The 13,997-nt window shown below is 57.1% G+C and overlaps 1 protein-coding gene across 1 annotated transcript in view; it reads left to right on the top strand.

Annotated features, from left to right (window-relative positions):
* Positions 1-10,767, top strand: part of CTNNBIP1 (catenin beta interacting protein 1) — a 44,630-nt gene extending 33,863 nt beyond the window's left edge. The window contains exon 5 of the mRNA XM_040987873.1: positions 9,607-10,767. Within this exon, the coding sequence (XP_040843807.1) occupies positions 9,607-9,665 (59 nt within the window). The 3' untranslated portion in view covers positions 9,666-10,767. The remainder of the gene's footprint in view (positions 1-9,606) is intronic.
* The last annotated feature ends 3,230 nt before the right edge of the window (positions 10,768-13,997 follow it).

Raw genomic sequence — 13,997 nt, 5'->3', positions numbered from 1 at the left:
GCCCAAGTGCTTGGACCATCATCCATTGCCTTCGCAGGCACCCTGCAGGGAGTTGGACTGCAAGCAGAGCAGCTAGAATTTGAACCTGTGCTCCAAAGTGAGATGCTGGCGTTTCAAGCTGCAGCTTAACCCATTGTACTCAATGCTAACTTCTGTTTTTATGTTTACTTAGCACATGCTAATTACGTGTTACAGTGAGGCCTTCAGCACATGTGTGTGTCATGTGTTACAGTCAGATCAGGGCAGTAGCAGATTGGTATCTCCACTGTTTATCGTTTCTTGCTGCGAGCCGTTTGGAAATGATTGCGGTAATGCTTGTGCTCACTCCACAGCCCCATCCCTGAGTGGCATCTCAACTTGCCCCACGGGGTCCACCATCCTCCACGGCCAGAGGGACTCACGGGGACATTAACACATTTTCCCCCACTGAACATTTTTCAGAGGCTTCCTGCTGCCCTTTAGGTAAAATCCAGCCCCCTTGGCAGGACGAACAAGAAGCCCCGGCCCTCCCTATGCCAGGACCTCACTGCAAACAGCTACTAGGAAGAGGTTCTCACTGCACCCTCACGCCCAGTGCCTTGGGGCCTGACCCAGCCCTGATGCCCCACTCCCTCCCTTGCTTCCTGGTCTCTGGGCTAGGTTCGAGATTGCTTCCTTCTGTTCTTGTGTTTGGGTGCCACCAGGCTTCAGTGCATGCTCGGACACAGATGTAAATGTATCAGGCTCTGGCAAAGAGACAGCAAGTTCTCAGAGTATGTCATCCCCTGGTACCCAGGGTGGCCAGGGGACCTGCCAGGCAGGCAGGGCTCAGCTGTGGACCAGAGGCCGCCGATGGTTCTCTGGGAGAGGCGGGCAGACACTGCCTTCAGCCCCCTCTCATCTGCTCTGCTCTTCCCACAGAACAAGGGTTGATTGGTTCTCCAGGTGGTGAGAAAGCCATGAGCACTGAAGGCAGCCACAAGTGCCCAGGGTTCCATAGACAGGACAGGCATCTGGGTCCCCAGCAGCCTTTTGCAGGTCCCACCGAGCTGGGACCATACCATACCAACGTCCTAATACCTGTGGTAACTTTCAGTTGTTTTACTGCCATCTTAAACAATTACGCAATAGGCAGCCACACATCTGGACTGCAGGTTATTACCCAGTCCCTTCCCACGGGGCTGCTCTTCCTCATTGTACTGTTGACTGTGGCCATGGCAAACACTCGTTAAACACCTCGTACTGTGCCCTTGCCAGGTGACCCATGAGACTTACCCCAGGGAACCTACAGCAGAGCCCTGGCAGGGAGAGGCTGGCTTGCACCCCACTTTCAAGATGAGAATACATTCCTGGTCGGTCATGGAGGTCAAGGTGGAGGCACAGCAGGTTAAGCTGTTGCTGGAAGCAGCCACATCCAGCACGAGGGCTCCAGTCCAGATCCCGGCTGGTCCGCTTCCAGACCAGCTTCCCACTGGGAGGCAGCAGACCAGGGTCCACTTGCTGCAGTCCCATTGCTCACATGGGAGGTAGCTGGAGCTCACGGCTCCTGGCTGCAGCCTGTCCAGCCCTGGCTGTCGCAGGCTTTGGGGAGTGAACCAGCCCAGCAGGTGAAGAGCTCCCCCTCTGTCACTCAGCCTTTCAAATAAATCAGTCCTTTCAAAGAAGTTGAGGCCACATAGCCAGTCTCCCTGGGTCCAGGGGTGACTCATGGCACAGCCTCTTAACTGAGAACAGACATGACCTAGGCATCTTTCGAGGTGCTGCAGGAGGAGGCAAGACAGCCAGGGGGCAGCTTTCCTGCCCTCTTTCCTGGGCTCCTCCCCTGCAGGCACCATTGATAGTGTTCTCAAGGGCACCACTTCCAGGCCCACAGTTAGCAAAGGCCACCCTCCCGCGAGTTACCCAGGCTGTCCTGACGCAGAGCCCAGGGTGTCTCCAGCTGCCCCTGGGTTGGAAGCTCCCCAGTGCAGGCAGGGTTCCTTTGTCAAGGAGCCTCTGCTGGCCTCCCCACCTCCAAGGAGATGCTCTGGGTCGCCCCTGCTGGGTGCTGGCTGGCACTCCAGCTCCCCAGTCCTGTCCCGGCCTCAAAGTGATCGCACTGGCCCTGAGAGACTTTTTAGGGGCTCTGCTGACCTCTGCCCTCAGGGCCAAGGCTGCTTCCTGAGAGCGTAAGGTGGTGCTGCTGTGCCGGGGCCTCACTGAGAGCCTTCTTAGGATGACTGAAGCCCTGGCTCCCAGGCCATTGGCCCTGGCTCTCCTTGGCCCGGCAGTGGACGGGTGAGGCCGTGAGCTCCGCTTCCACAGCCCAGGTGGGAAGTATGCCCCAGAATCGTTTCTAACCACTCCTGGCCTCTGCTCTTTGCTTGAACCCCTTCCAGGAGTGCTTCCTGCAGCTCCCTGCTGCCCGGGGAGACCATGATCCCTGACTTTTGGAGTCTGTGCCCATCTTTCCTTCCTTGGAGCTCTCACCACCTTATGTGGGGATCTTGGGACAGGGTCTGTGTCATGTCCCTGTCCACCTGGCCTCTGGGCCAAAGTGGGCATTTGCTGTATTAACTCAGGGACTGAGCAGTCTTCCTCCTCTTCTTCCTCCACCCCTATGTCTCCCTCCTTCTCTGCACCTGCCCCGGCCTGTGGGGATGAGCTTCCCAGGTTTCTGGGTCTGCTGTCCCACATATGTGGCCTTGAGGCGTTTCCCAGCAGCTCCAGGCCGTCACAGCCTTTGCTGTGAAACTGCAGGACGGCCCAGGAGACCGCTGGGAGGGAGGGAGCTGCTCCTCGCTGTAATCAACATTGACGTGAGGATTACCTGTAACCCAGTAACGAGGGCCAACTGCAAGCCCAAGTGCAGGGACTCGAGCAGCAGTCGCTGGAAGGGTTTGCTCTGTAATTCGTGTCTGTCGAAAGGGGAAGGACTCCCTGCCTACGTGGTGGAGGTTCCATTGTTTAGAACTGGTGCTCCTCGCCTGACCGACTCTATGGACCCTCCCGTTACCAGGAGGGGAGAGGACCCTGCTGAGGAGTGGGCTGTTGGGCCCTCCCCAGGCCGGCAGCTGGATGATTCTGTCCTTGTGAGTGCTGTGAGCTGGGGCCTACGGCTGCAGCGAGCGGGCAGATGTGGTTAGAACACCTGATTCAGCGTTCCCCATCCCCCACAGGTGACTGACCTGAGAACATGTCAGGACACTGCTCCCAGGCAGGGGGCGAGCTCTGTGGTCTAGGGGAGACAGGAATTCCACTGCACAGAGTGAGCACTTCCAGTGAGAAAGTGAACCAGGCAGGTGGTGTGGGGACTGGCCACCATGGGGGCCGGCAGGGACACAGGGCGATGGGATTAGAGCCCAGACTAGGACACCCTGGACTGTTGCTTATGACATTGTATGTGGCCAGTGGGGGCAGTTGAATCAGATGAGTAAATTGAGGCTGGATGTGGGAGACAAGATGGTCCCACGCATTGGGTCTGGACACTGAGGGAGCCCAGCAAGGCCTTTGGCCACTCCCTGAGCTGTTTCGGCTGGTCCAGCAGATTCAGTGCTTCTGCAGGGAACATTCATATGGGCTTGTGATGACCTTGGCCTGGAGCCCGGCAGGCCCCACCACTTTGGTGGATCAGTGACGACTGTTCCCATGGTAACTGGGGTGTCATGCTATGTCTGGTTAAGGGCCATCCCCTGGAAATCCTGGGACATCAGAGCTGAGCTGTGCTAAACACCCAGCATGCAGCCCTGGCTGCTAAAAACAGTGCAGGCTGCCCAGCAGGTTTGCGTGTCCAGGCCAGGGAGGTGCCCGAGCCCTGCCCCTGTGGAAAGCCTTCCCTTTGGAAGCCGTGTGGGACCTGCTTCTCCCCAGAGCTGGTGGCTGAGCCACCGCAGTGTGGGGGTCAGGGGGTAGACGCCAGCGGTGCTCACAGCACAACACTGAGCTCTGGGAGGCAGGTGCCCCCGTGGCCTGGGCTGCATGTGCAGGAAGGCTCTGGCAAGTGGGTTCCCTGGGTGACTCAGTGCGTGGCCTACACTGATGGCGGCCTGCAAAGGGCGGCCTGCAAAGGGTGGCCTGCAAAGGGTGGCCTACACTGATGGTGGCCTGCAAAGGCCATGGGTGCTGGACGTCTGAGGCTCCAGACTTCTGAGTTTTGGCAGATGTCATATACCTGCCTCAAGAAGGGGTGAGGTTTTGGGGGGACATTCAGAGGTCACCAGGTCCCTGACCCCAGAAGGTCTTAGATGAAACTGTCCTGGGAAGGGTCAGGCAGCAAGGCATGCTGGGATTTCAGTGGTTCCAGAAGACTGACAGGGCTGGCTTTGGAAGAGCCCAGGCTCTGTATCTCTGGCGTGGGGGTGCCCACCTGTGGCTGAAGCTGTGGCACTTTGGCCAGTCCCTGCCTTGTCATCTGAGACTCAGGACCTTAGGCTGGGGAGCTGAGCCAGGCCTCTATCCCCCGCCAGGGTGTTGGTAGAGTCTGGCTTTGCGATCCAGCTCAAACTGGGAGAGCTCTGAGGGTGAGCTCATCCCTCCTGCTCCGGGCCAGAGCCCTGCTCCCAGCTGGACAAGCAGGGCCCACCTGTGCCTCCCTGGAGGTGGGATCACGGGCCTGCCCCTCGTGTGCGTGTCAGAGGCTAGAGCAGTGCTAAGCTCCACTGGAAGGCCTTGGAAAGGGGCAGGGGCTCCGCCAGACCCCTGCTGGGACTGTGTCCAGCCATACCTCCACCTTCAGAGCTAGGACAGCACCACATTCTTTGCTCACTGCTTGTTGACCCTTTGTCACTGCCCAGCTCTCTTGTGTGGCCAGTGAACATGTGTTTTGGTGGTACAGGAAGCAGCTGCCCCAGGTGTCCACTCGAAGGCCTCTGCTGAGAGCCCAGGCTGGCCAGGATCCTTAAGAGACTCACGGCCTCTCCAAGCCATGCAGCTCCCTGTGGTGAGCTGGCTCTGGGCTGGGCCTGAGCTGGACTGCTGCTCGGCCAGTGACCCCACTGTCTGTCTCCCACCCGCCCCACCCGGGAGGCAGTCTCCCATTCGTGGGCGCCTGCATATTTGTCATTTTTGTCTCCCCAGTCACTCTGCTGGCTTGTTGCAGAGGCAAAAATGGCATTGGCTGGCATTGGATGTTGGGTGGGAGGACCCACTTCTAGGCAGGAAGTGCCCAGCAGAACCCTGGGCAGGGTAGGGCAGAGTGTAGAGATGAGGCAGTGGCCAGGTAGGGCTCCTCCCAGCTCATTCCTCCTGGTTCATCTGTTTTACAGTTTGTTTGAAAGTCAGAGAGTCACACACATAAACACAGAGAGGAAGAAGGAGCGAGAATGTCCATCCACTGATTCACTCCCCAGGTGACCACGATGGCCAGTGCTGGTCCAGGCTGAAGCTGGGAGCCAGGAGCTTCATCCAGGGCTCCCATTCGGGTGGCAGAAGTCCAAACACTTCTGCTTTTCTCAGGCCATTAGCAGGGAGCTGGATAAGAAGTGGAGCAGCCAGGACATGAACCAGGACCCGTATGGGATGCTGGTGTCACAGGTGGCTGCTTTACCTGCTGTGCCCAACACCAGCCCCTGCCCGCCCTGCCCCACTTCCCCCGGCTGCCATGTTGACTTTCTTCAAGGCCTCCCTGGACTGCTGTGATATCTGTAATTCTCAGAGAGATGGGAATTGACGGGTGCAGACTCTAATGGGGTTTCCACCAGCCTCCAGGGCCCTGGTGACAGGTAGGAGGGGCAGAGTGCCTAGGAGAAGTGAGGGCATGGTTGGTGATATATGAAAGATAGACTCCTGTTCACTGGAAATGTTGAAAAACAAGACCCAGTCCCTGGTGGCACGGCCCGGGCGTTCTAGCAGGGAACAGCAGACGCACAGGGCACTGTGGGGCCGAGACATGGGGCACCATTTTAGAAGTTGGTGTCACAGAGCGCCTCCATAGTTCACAGCACCAGGTCTGTGAACTGAGCAGCAAAGAGCATCAAGGCTGAGGAAGCGGCAGGTGCAAAGGTCCTGGGGTACATGGTCCCCAGACTGAGAGCAGCCCTGAGGCTCACATGACGGAGAGCGAGGATAGTGGGACTTGCATGAAAGCAGATAGCATCAGCCACAGCTCAGGTCATTGGGGGTCAGGTTTGGCATTGACTTTGGGTAATGTCTTAGTTAATCAGCTGAGGTTGATTTTGGCTCTTGCTCTGAGGTTGGGCAGCTGTGTTGCTTTGGGTCCTGGCAGACGACCGTGGTAGAGGTGCATGGACTGAGAAAGCTCCCCTGGGGCTGCAAGCGGCAGAGGGAGAGAGGGGCTGGACTCTAGAGAGGTTCTGTCACTTCTCTCCTGGGAGAATCCCCAGTGAGCCAAGGCTCTGCCAGCAGGCCTGACACCGAAGTGCCATAGGCTAAAGGTTGTATGTACCCTTTTAGTACCAGTGACCCATGGTTTGGGGGCATCAGACCCCCATGAGTTTGGGAGCCGCATGACATTCAGGCTGCAGCGGATGTGATGAAAAGCCTCGCCGTGAGAAGCTTCTCGTGGGCCCTGAGCCATCAAGCTGACCAGCCTGCTGTGTGCAGGGGCCTAGCAGGGAGATCCAGGAAACCAGAATTGGAGAGTCCAACCAGGAGGAGGCGGTGGCGGTGTGCCAAGACCAGGGTGGTGAGGAAACGACAGGGGACCGAGGGCGTCCTGGTTGCATCCGGGGTCATGTATGTACAGCTTGTATCAGCAAGACCCCAGGGCTGGGCAAGGCTGAGCCAGGGCTGGGCAAGGCTGTGGCTAAGCTGCTGAGTGGGCCATCATGGTGGCTGTGAAATGCTGTCTCCTGTGGCTCTGATCACATTCCCATAATGCCAGAAGCTGGGCATCTTTCCATGTGCTCGTTGGCTGTTTGTATAGCCTCCTTGGAGAAATGTCTTTTGCCAATTTTTAAAAATTTATTTATTTTTATTGGAAAGGTAGATTTACAGAAAGGAGAGATAGAGATCTTACATCTGCTTATTCATTCCCCAAATGCCCTCCACAGCCAGAGCTGAGCTGCTCCAAAGCCAAGAGACAGAAGCGTCTTCTGGGTCTCCCACGTGGGTGCAGGGTCCCAAGAGCTTGGGCCATCCTCGGGCACCTTCCCGGGTCATAAGAAGAGAGCTGGATCGGGAGTGGAGCAGCTGGGATGTGAAATGGCACCCCTGTGGGATGCTGGAGAATCAGTTGGCTGCACCTGTGCCTGGGTGCCTTGGGGGTGGGGAGTTTTCACCTTGGAGTTTTCAATAATAGCTGTGAGGTTTCTGGTCTTATTGGTGCTAGTTACCTTGTTGGAGAAGTTCTCTCTATTCCTGGTTTAGTGGGAGATGTTGGTTTGGGGTTTTTTTTTTTTTAAGTCATGAAATGCCTTTGAATTTTGTCAGGTGCCTTGTTCTTGTGAGTGGAGATGTCTGTTGTGTTGACAGGTAGTACACAGGCTGGCTTTCAGATGTTAAGCCAACCTTGCTTTCCCAGGCTAAGTGACACTTGGCTGGGTCCGTAATCTGTCTTAGATGTTGTATTTGCAGCCTGCTGGCATTTTATTGAACATTTTTGCAACTGTGTAAGAGATGCTGTTTTCTGGGGGGTCCCGTCAGCTGGTTCTCACTGTCCTTGTCTCTTAGTGTGTCCTATGGTGTGGATCAGGGGGTGGGGGCGAGACTGACCTCTGCCTCCTTCCTGTGCTCCCCGCCATGTGGTGGACAGAGACCAGCCACTCAGAGCTCAGGTGTCTGTAGTGGTCAGAGGGAGGGTGGGGAGGGAAGGTCAGACAGGTTCTCATGGAGAGGCCTGGGAGGCAGCATAGCCCTGCCCTTCAGGGACACAAGGGGGCACAGCGGCTGTGAGGGCCCCTGCCACACGGTAGGAGGCTCTGTAAGTGACGGCTGCAGGTTCCTGGCCAACTGGCAGTGTGGACGTGTGTCTTGTGCAGTAAATGTCAAAGGCCCTGCATGACCTCATGAAGGGTACTTCCTTCCTGCCCCTGACCCCAGGACAGGAGGTTGGCCTGGGCAGGCAGCAGGGCCTGGGTCAGGGGCAATCAGTGCTGTCCTGGCACCTGCAGGTCCTCCAGAGGCCCAGGCGGGGGAGAGAGGGTGGGCACAGCAAGAACGGTCACGAGGGAGGAACGTCTGGAGGTGCTGACAGCTCCGCTTGCCAATTCCCTCCCGCTCCACGAGCTGGGGAGGCACACAGTCAGGTCACCGGCTCAGCAGCCATGAGGGCTGTGATGTAATCTTGGATTCCATGGTTGCTAGGGAATTTCTGCCTGTAGTGATTCTGCGCGGCCCCACGATCGAAGCAAGAGCAGGGTGTTCCTGGGGAGCTGGGTGGGATTGGTAGTGTTTCCTGTCAATGGAGGTTCCCTTCTGAAACTTCCTGATCCCCCTTATAGGAATCAGGGTTGTGCTGGGTGAGGAACCTATCCGTGCTTACAGCCTCATTGCTGGGCACTCGCATCTATGTGCCCATCTCCTCTGTGTGGCAAGGCAGTGAGCCAGGTCAGCATGAGGCTGCCCACTGCATTGCCAGTGATATGGAGGATGGACACTCCCACAGCTGGCCACCAGGGCCCTTCCTGTCTGTCCTTCCCACCTACCCCAGAAGCTTTTCTGCAGTGGCACAGCTGAGAAATATGCCAGAAAGGCCACAGACCGCTGTACTGTCTAGGCACAAGACAGCTGTGCTTTAAAACAGGGAGAGACAAAGCAGGAGGCAGGGACAAGAGGGCAGGGGGACCTGCAGGAAGCCAGGCTGCTCCCTCTCCCTGCAGCCCTGTCTGGCTCCCTGTCCAAGCCAGCGTGTTGTGGAAAACAGAAGGAAGGGTAGCTGTGGAGCTTGACCCATGGCCCACAACTGCACCACCAGGATGAAGGGAGTCTGTGACATGTGCTGTGTGCATTGTCTGCCTGCCGACAGCGGGCTGTATGGGCCTGGCCAGGCTCCTCAGCCCAGGTGCGGGGCTCCAGCCGAGAGGAGCAGCCGTCGAGGTCAGAGTGAGGGGCAGGTGTTGTGGCACAGTGGGTTGGCCAGGTGCACATGCAGCCTGGCACCTCCTCCTGCAGTCCAACTTCCTGCTGAAGCATCCTGAGTCAGCAGAAGACCTGCCACCCTTGTGGGAGACCTGGATTGAGTTCTGGGCTCCTGGCTTCAGCCCAGCCCTGGCTGCTGTGCACATTCGGGGAGTGAACCAGTGAATGGAAGATCTTTCTCTCTTTCATGTGGAAGACAATGAATCAATAATAAACAAGCAGGCATTTTAAAAAGAAAGAGCAAGATGCCCCCAAAAAGGTCAGCATTTGAGTCTTGGAAAGGAGGGAGACCCCTCCCCCCGCCCTTTGGGATCTTGGTGACCTTGGAACATTGGATGTGAGCAGAGCAGAGCCCCACCCAGGACCCCAAGTCCTTGTGCCCATCTGAGCCATGTGGCCCTGAGCCAACCTCTGTAGCAGCCCTTCCCTCACCACTACCCTACCCCTACCCCAACCCAAGTGCTGCACAGGCAGCGGGCAGGCCGGAGAAGGCGGGCATTCTTGGCAGCGTGCTGTGCTCAGCAAGCACACTGGTGGGCTGGTGCTCCGCCTAGGGGCCCGCAGCTTCCTGGTCATGAGACCCCAGCAGCGATTCTTGTCCCTGGTCTGCAGGTGCAGAGGATGTGGTGATGGCGTTTTCCAGGTCGGAGACGGAAGACCGGAGGCAGTAGCTGCAACCCCTTGGAGCACCCTGGAAGCTGTCAAGGGGCAAGATCGGTGCAGCTCCTCGGCCAGCCGAGTGACAGGAGACCACCCTTCCCGTCCCCCTGCCCACCCCCTGCCCGCCCCATGGCCACTCAGCTCAGCGGGGCTGCCACTGGGGGAGACACTCGTGGTGCACTTATAACTGGCTGAGGACTTGTGATTGGCTGCAGGAAGAAACCTTTTCATTTTTAAATCTTGACCAATGGAAACCTTTTATTTTCATTTCTGACTTTTTTTGCGCCTCGGTGTCTGGCTTCCCGGGAAGCTCTCCGAGCTCTGGTGCTTTGTCTCAGTCATTTTTTTAGGCATGTGAAGAGATGATTGGCTGCTTAAACAGGAAAAGGATTGGCTGGTTAGTGGGAACTTTTTTTTTTCTTTCATCAGCTGCAGGTGTTCTGTTGATATCAACAGCTTCTCTAATGTCAAACGCAGAAAACAGGGTCTGGGACGTTGGTTGTTACATTTGACTTGAAAAAAAAAAAAACAGAACCAAGTATGCTTTGCAATATTTATTACATGAAGAGCTTGCTGCTGCTGCCTTCACGTGTCGGGTTTGTGTCTGAGCGGCTCACGCAGGATTCCCGTTGCCATGGATTCACCCCACTCTGCCACTTGTCCCGGATCTGGGGGTCCACCTGGAGAACGCTTTGGTGACCACACCTGCCTCTACCAGCAAGGGGACCCCAAGCACCCCAGTCAGGGTCCACAGCCAGGAGCTCTGTGTTACCATGAACGAGCTGCACAGAGCGTTGAGCTGGCTGTAGGGCTGGCTTCATGTGCATTGCTGCCACAAACCTCCATGGGAGCTGGGTCCCCAGACACCGCCCTCCACCGAGGAGCAGCAGGCTGGGCAGCTCCCTCCTCCTGCCTGCCCCTCCTTGTCCCACTTGCTGATAGTTCTGGCTAAAACCACACTTGACCTGGAGGTCACCTGGTCACCTTGTAAGGGTCTCTTCTTTGGAGCCCCACACCTACATAAGAGCCCCAGCTTGGCTCCCAAGGCCCAGCAGATCTGGGCTTTCAAACACCAACCTCAGGGGCTGGCGTGATAGCTCATCTGACTAATCCTCTGTCTGCAAGCACCTACATGGATGCCAGTTTGTGTCCTGGCTGCTCCAGCTCCCTGCTTAGGGTCTGAGAAAGCAGTAGAGGATGTCTCAGTCTGTGGGTGCTGTACCCATGTGGGAGACTGGAGGAAACTCCTGGCTCCTGACTTCAGAGTGGCTCAGCTTTGGCTGTTGTAGCTATTTGGGGAGTTAACTAGTGGATGGAGCATCTTTTTTGTCTCTTCTTCTCTGCCTTTTCAATAAAAATAAATCTTTAAAAAAAAAAGCTCTGACCTACCCAACCAGGCTCCACCAGTACCCACCCTGGGCTGGTTGGCCCCTCCTGTGTCAGCTGGGACAGGAAGTGTCATTCTCTATGAAGTGTCCACCAAGGCAGCTGCTGGGGCCTTCCCTGGGTGACCTCTCCTGGAGGTTATGGGCCTCCCTTACCCTTCCATCCATTACCCATGGGACCAGGGAGGCTGGAGAAAGATGGGGACCCCCGTTCTGACTCTGGATATCCAGAGCCAAGGAAAGCCAGGCCTTGTGCCCAGGCTTGCAGCTTGGGGCTGAGGGCCTCTGTGGCTCCTGGATGTGGTGGAGTGTGTGAGAATAGATGCCAGTGTGCCACAGGCTGACACCCTGGCCAGCCTCGCCCATGGAGTGTGCCCCCCTGTGCTTGTTACAGACAGCGCTCTGGACCCCTGGCCCTAGTTAGTGGGCAGTCCCTCAGGGCCACCCATTCCCAGGGGACGAGGAGCGGAGAGAGTGGCATCACAGTGGACCCTAGTGGGGGTGCGGTCAGCCTCTCTGTCAAGGGGCAATGCGTGAGATGCACTCTCACGTGTGTCCACACGGTGCCACCTGTGCACGCACACACACACGTGCACAGGCTCAGGCCCGAGGAAAGGTAGGTGCCTTCTGTTCCCCTCCTGGGGTCGTAAACTCTAGGATCGCGTTGCTGGCGGCTCGCTCTCCACCTGGTATTCATAGCAGGGACCCAAGCCCTCTGGGCAGTGTGTTCTCTGCCCCCACCTGTCCTGGTCACTGTCATGGGTCTTGCTTTTCTAGCCTGTCTGCTCATCTGAGAGAGAGCCTGGGTGTCACTGTGACTTCAGATTTCAGACAGAAATCTGTTTGGTGGAGAAGAGTTCACAGTAAAAGATTTTTTTGTAGCTTGGGTGTGCACTGAGCTGGCATCTCCCTCTGGGTTAGGCCCTGGGTGCGTCCCCCATCCTCTGAGCTTTGCTGCCACTGGGCTGCCCTCCCCAGTAGGCCATAGCCCAAAGGGACAGCAGTGCCTGGAGTCCCAGGCCTGTGTTCCCAATGAGCAGTTGCTTAGCCAAGTAGATCCCCCTGTAACCTAGTGCTGCTCCGCTGGGCCGGTGAGCAGGTGCTGAGCTCTGGTCTCCCGTGGTGGCACTGATCATGGCAAGCCTGTCCCCCAAAGCCGCCTTCCTGTCAGCTGCAGAGGAGTGAGTGCTGTCCGGCTGTGTGGTGCGAGTTCTGGGAGCTGCAGAGCTTTTTGCTTCAGAAGCAGTTTCTAGAAACTGTCCTTCCCACACAGCACAGTCTATTGTGGGCTATTTTTCTCTCACGACTCTCTGTTAACTTTTGCAGAACTGCTCTGGGCCCTGGGTACTCTGGGGTTCCTGAGCAGCACTGTGGGCATCCCTCTGGGTTGTCGGTGGTCCCGGCGCCCTGAGCCCCCTCCCGAGAACTTGCTCCCTCACATGTTAGCCCATTCTGTCTCCAGGTCAATCTGATTCATCCCTGAATGGAGTTGATCTGTCTTGCTCTGTACTTCCTTGTGCAGGCAGAGGAGTGTGCAGTCACTGAGGGAAAATCAAATAAAGGCGGCTGCATTGGCCAAAAGCGACATGAGGACACACAGGCAAGGAAGGACCCGAGCAGGGCAGGGCTGAGTTAATCTCTTCTAAGCTGGTTCAGTTGAGGGCTCAGTCCTTCCCGCCCCTCCCCCGCCCTCTGCAGAAAGCTGGGAACCCTAGCCTGGGGGTCACCTGACCTGTCAGATCTGTAACATCAACCCAGCCGAGGTAAGAGGAACCGGCTTCAGTGGGGGGAAACGAAGACTGTAGGCGCTTTGAGGGCCCCTCAACCCACACAGCAGACAACCTTCAGGGTGCAGGTGCACCCAGTGTTGGTGACCCTAAAGGGCAGGACCGTTGAGGCTGGAGACAGCAGGGGACCAGGCTGAGCCTGGGGGAGCCCTGGGATGGGACAGTACCCTGTCTGTTGTTGGTGTCTCCCAGGCATCAGTGGGTGGAGGGACAGTAGAGAATGAATGAAGCGCTCTGTTTCCCCCCAGGTGAATAGCAGCTGTGAGAATCCGGGCTGTCTCAGCCTTTGAACAGGGTCCTTTGTCCTAGCGAAAAACGATTCCCTCCGTGGTACCTGGTCCAAGGGTGGAGATAGGAGTTGACTTCCGGAACCAGGAAGCTAGGTAGGGCCCCGTGGGACTCCAGTGCCACCCAGCTGCCCCTCCTGCGTTTTCCCCTCTGGATTGCCATGGCACCTGCCCTGCTCTCCTGAGATAACCTGGAGCCAGGCCAGCCTAAGATCACATTAGCAAACATTCATGTCTCTCCATGCTGTCCAGTGCAAGCATCTGCCCTCCTGCGAGATAGCTGGATGTTTAGGAGTTTTGGGGCTTGAGGCAGGGGATCCCCACTTAAGGCGTCTCTGAAAGACGTAGAGTAGTAAAACAAGTTCCTAGGAACCAGCTAGAATCCTGCCCCTGCTTCTGTCCTTCACCTTGAACTGCCCTCTCATGGATGAGTCCAGGGGTCACCTGCCCCACCCTGCCCAGTGGGGACATCAGGAAAGCCCTGATGTCCAGGGCTTAGAAGCCAGCCACGCTCTGCACACCTCCCCTTGCTGGAGTACCTCAGGAAGAAGCGTGTGGGCCTGGGGTGACCATGCCCGAGCACCCCACCCCAGCTGTACAGCCCCATAGTTTCTCCACCTTGGCCCCCAACTTGCTGTTTCCGGTGGAGGAAGTTCCCATCAACAGCTGTACAGGTTGCTGTGTTTTGTGTCTGCCCAAACCTCCTGGGCTTGAGACTCAAGCACCATATTTGTTCATGCATTTGTGGTATTTGAAGATGGGACGTCTGGGAGGTGATGGGGCTGGACCAGGCCCAAGGGTGGCCCTCACCACAGCCTGAGAGGCGGGGAGAGTGGGGCCTGACCTAGGTCTGCACACACAGCCTCCTCCAGAGTGCCATGGCA

This window comes from Ochotona curzoniae, unplaced genomic scaffold (genome assembly GCF_017591425.1).
Source record: "Ochotona curzoniae isolate NIBS_2020 unplaced genomic scaffold, NIBS_Ocur_1.0 contig_4792, whole genome shotgun sequence".
NCBI lineage: Eukaryota > Metazoa > Chordata > Mammalia > Lagomorpha > Ochotonidae > Ochotona > Ochotona curzoniae.
This window is presented reverse-complemented; position numbering and strand designations above follow the sequence as displayed.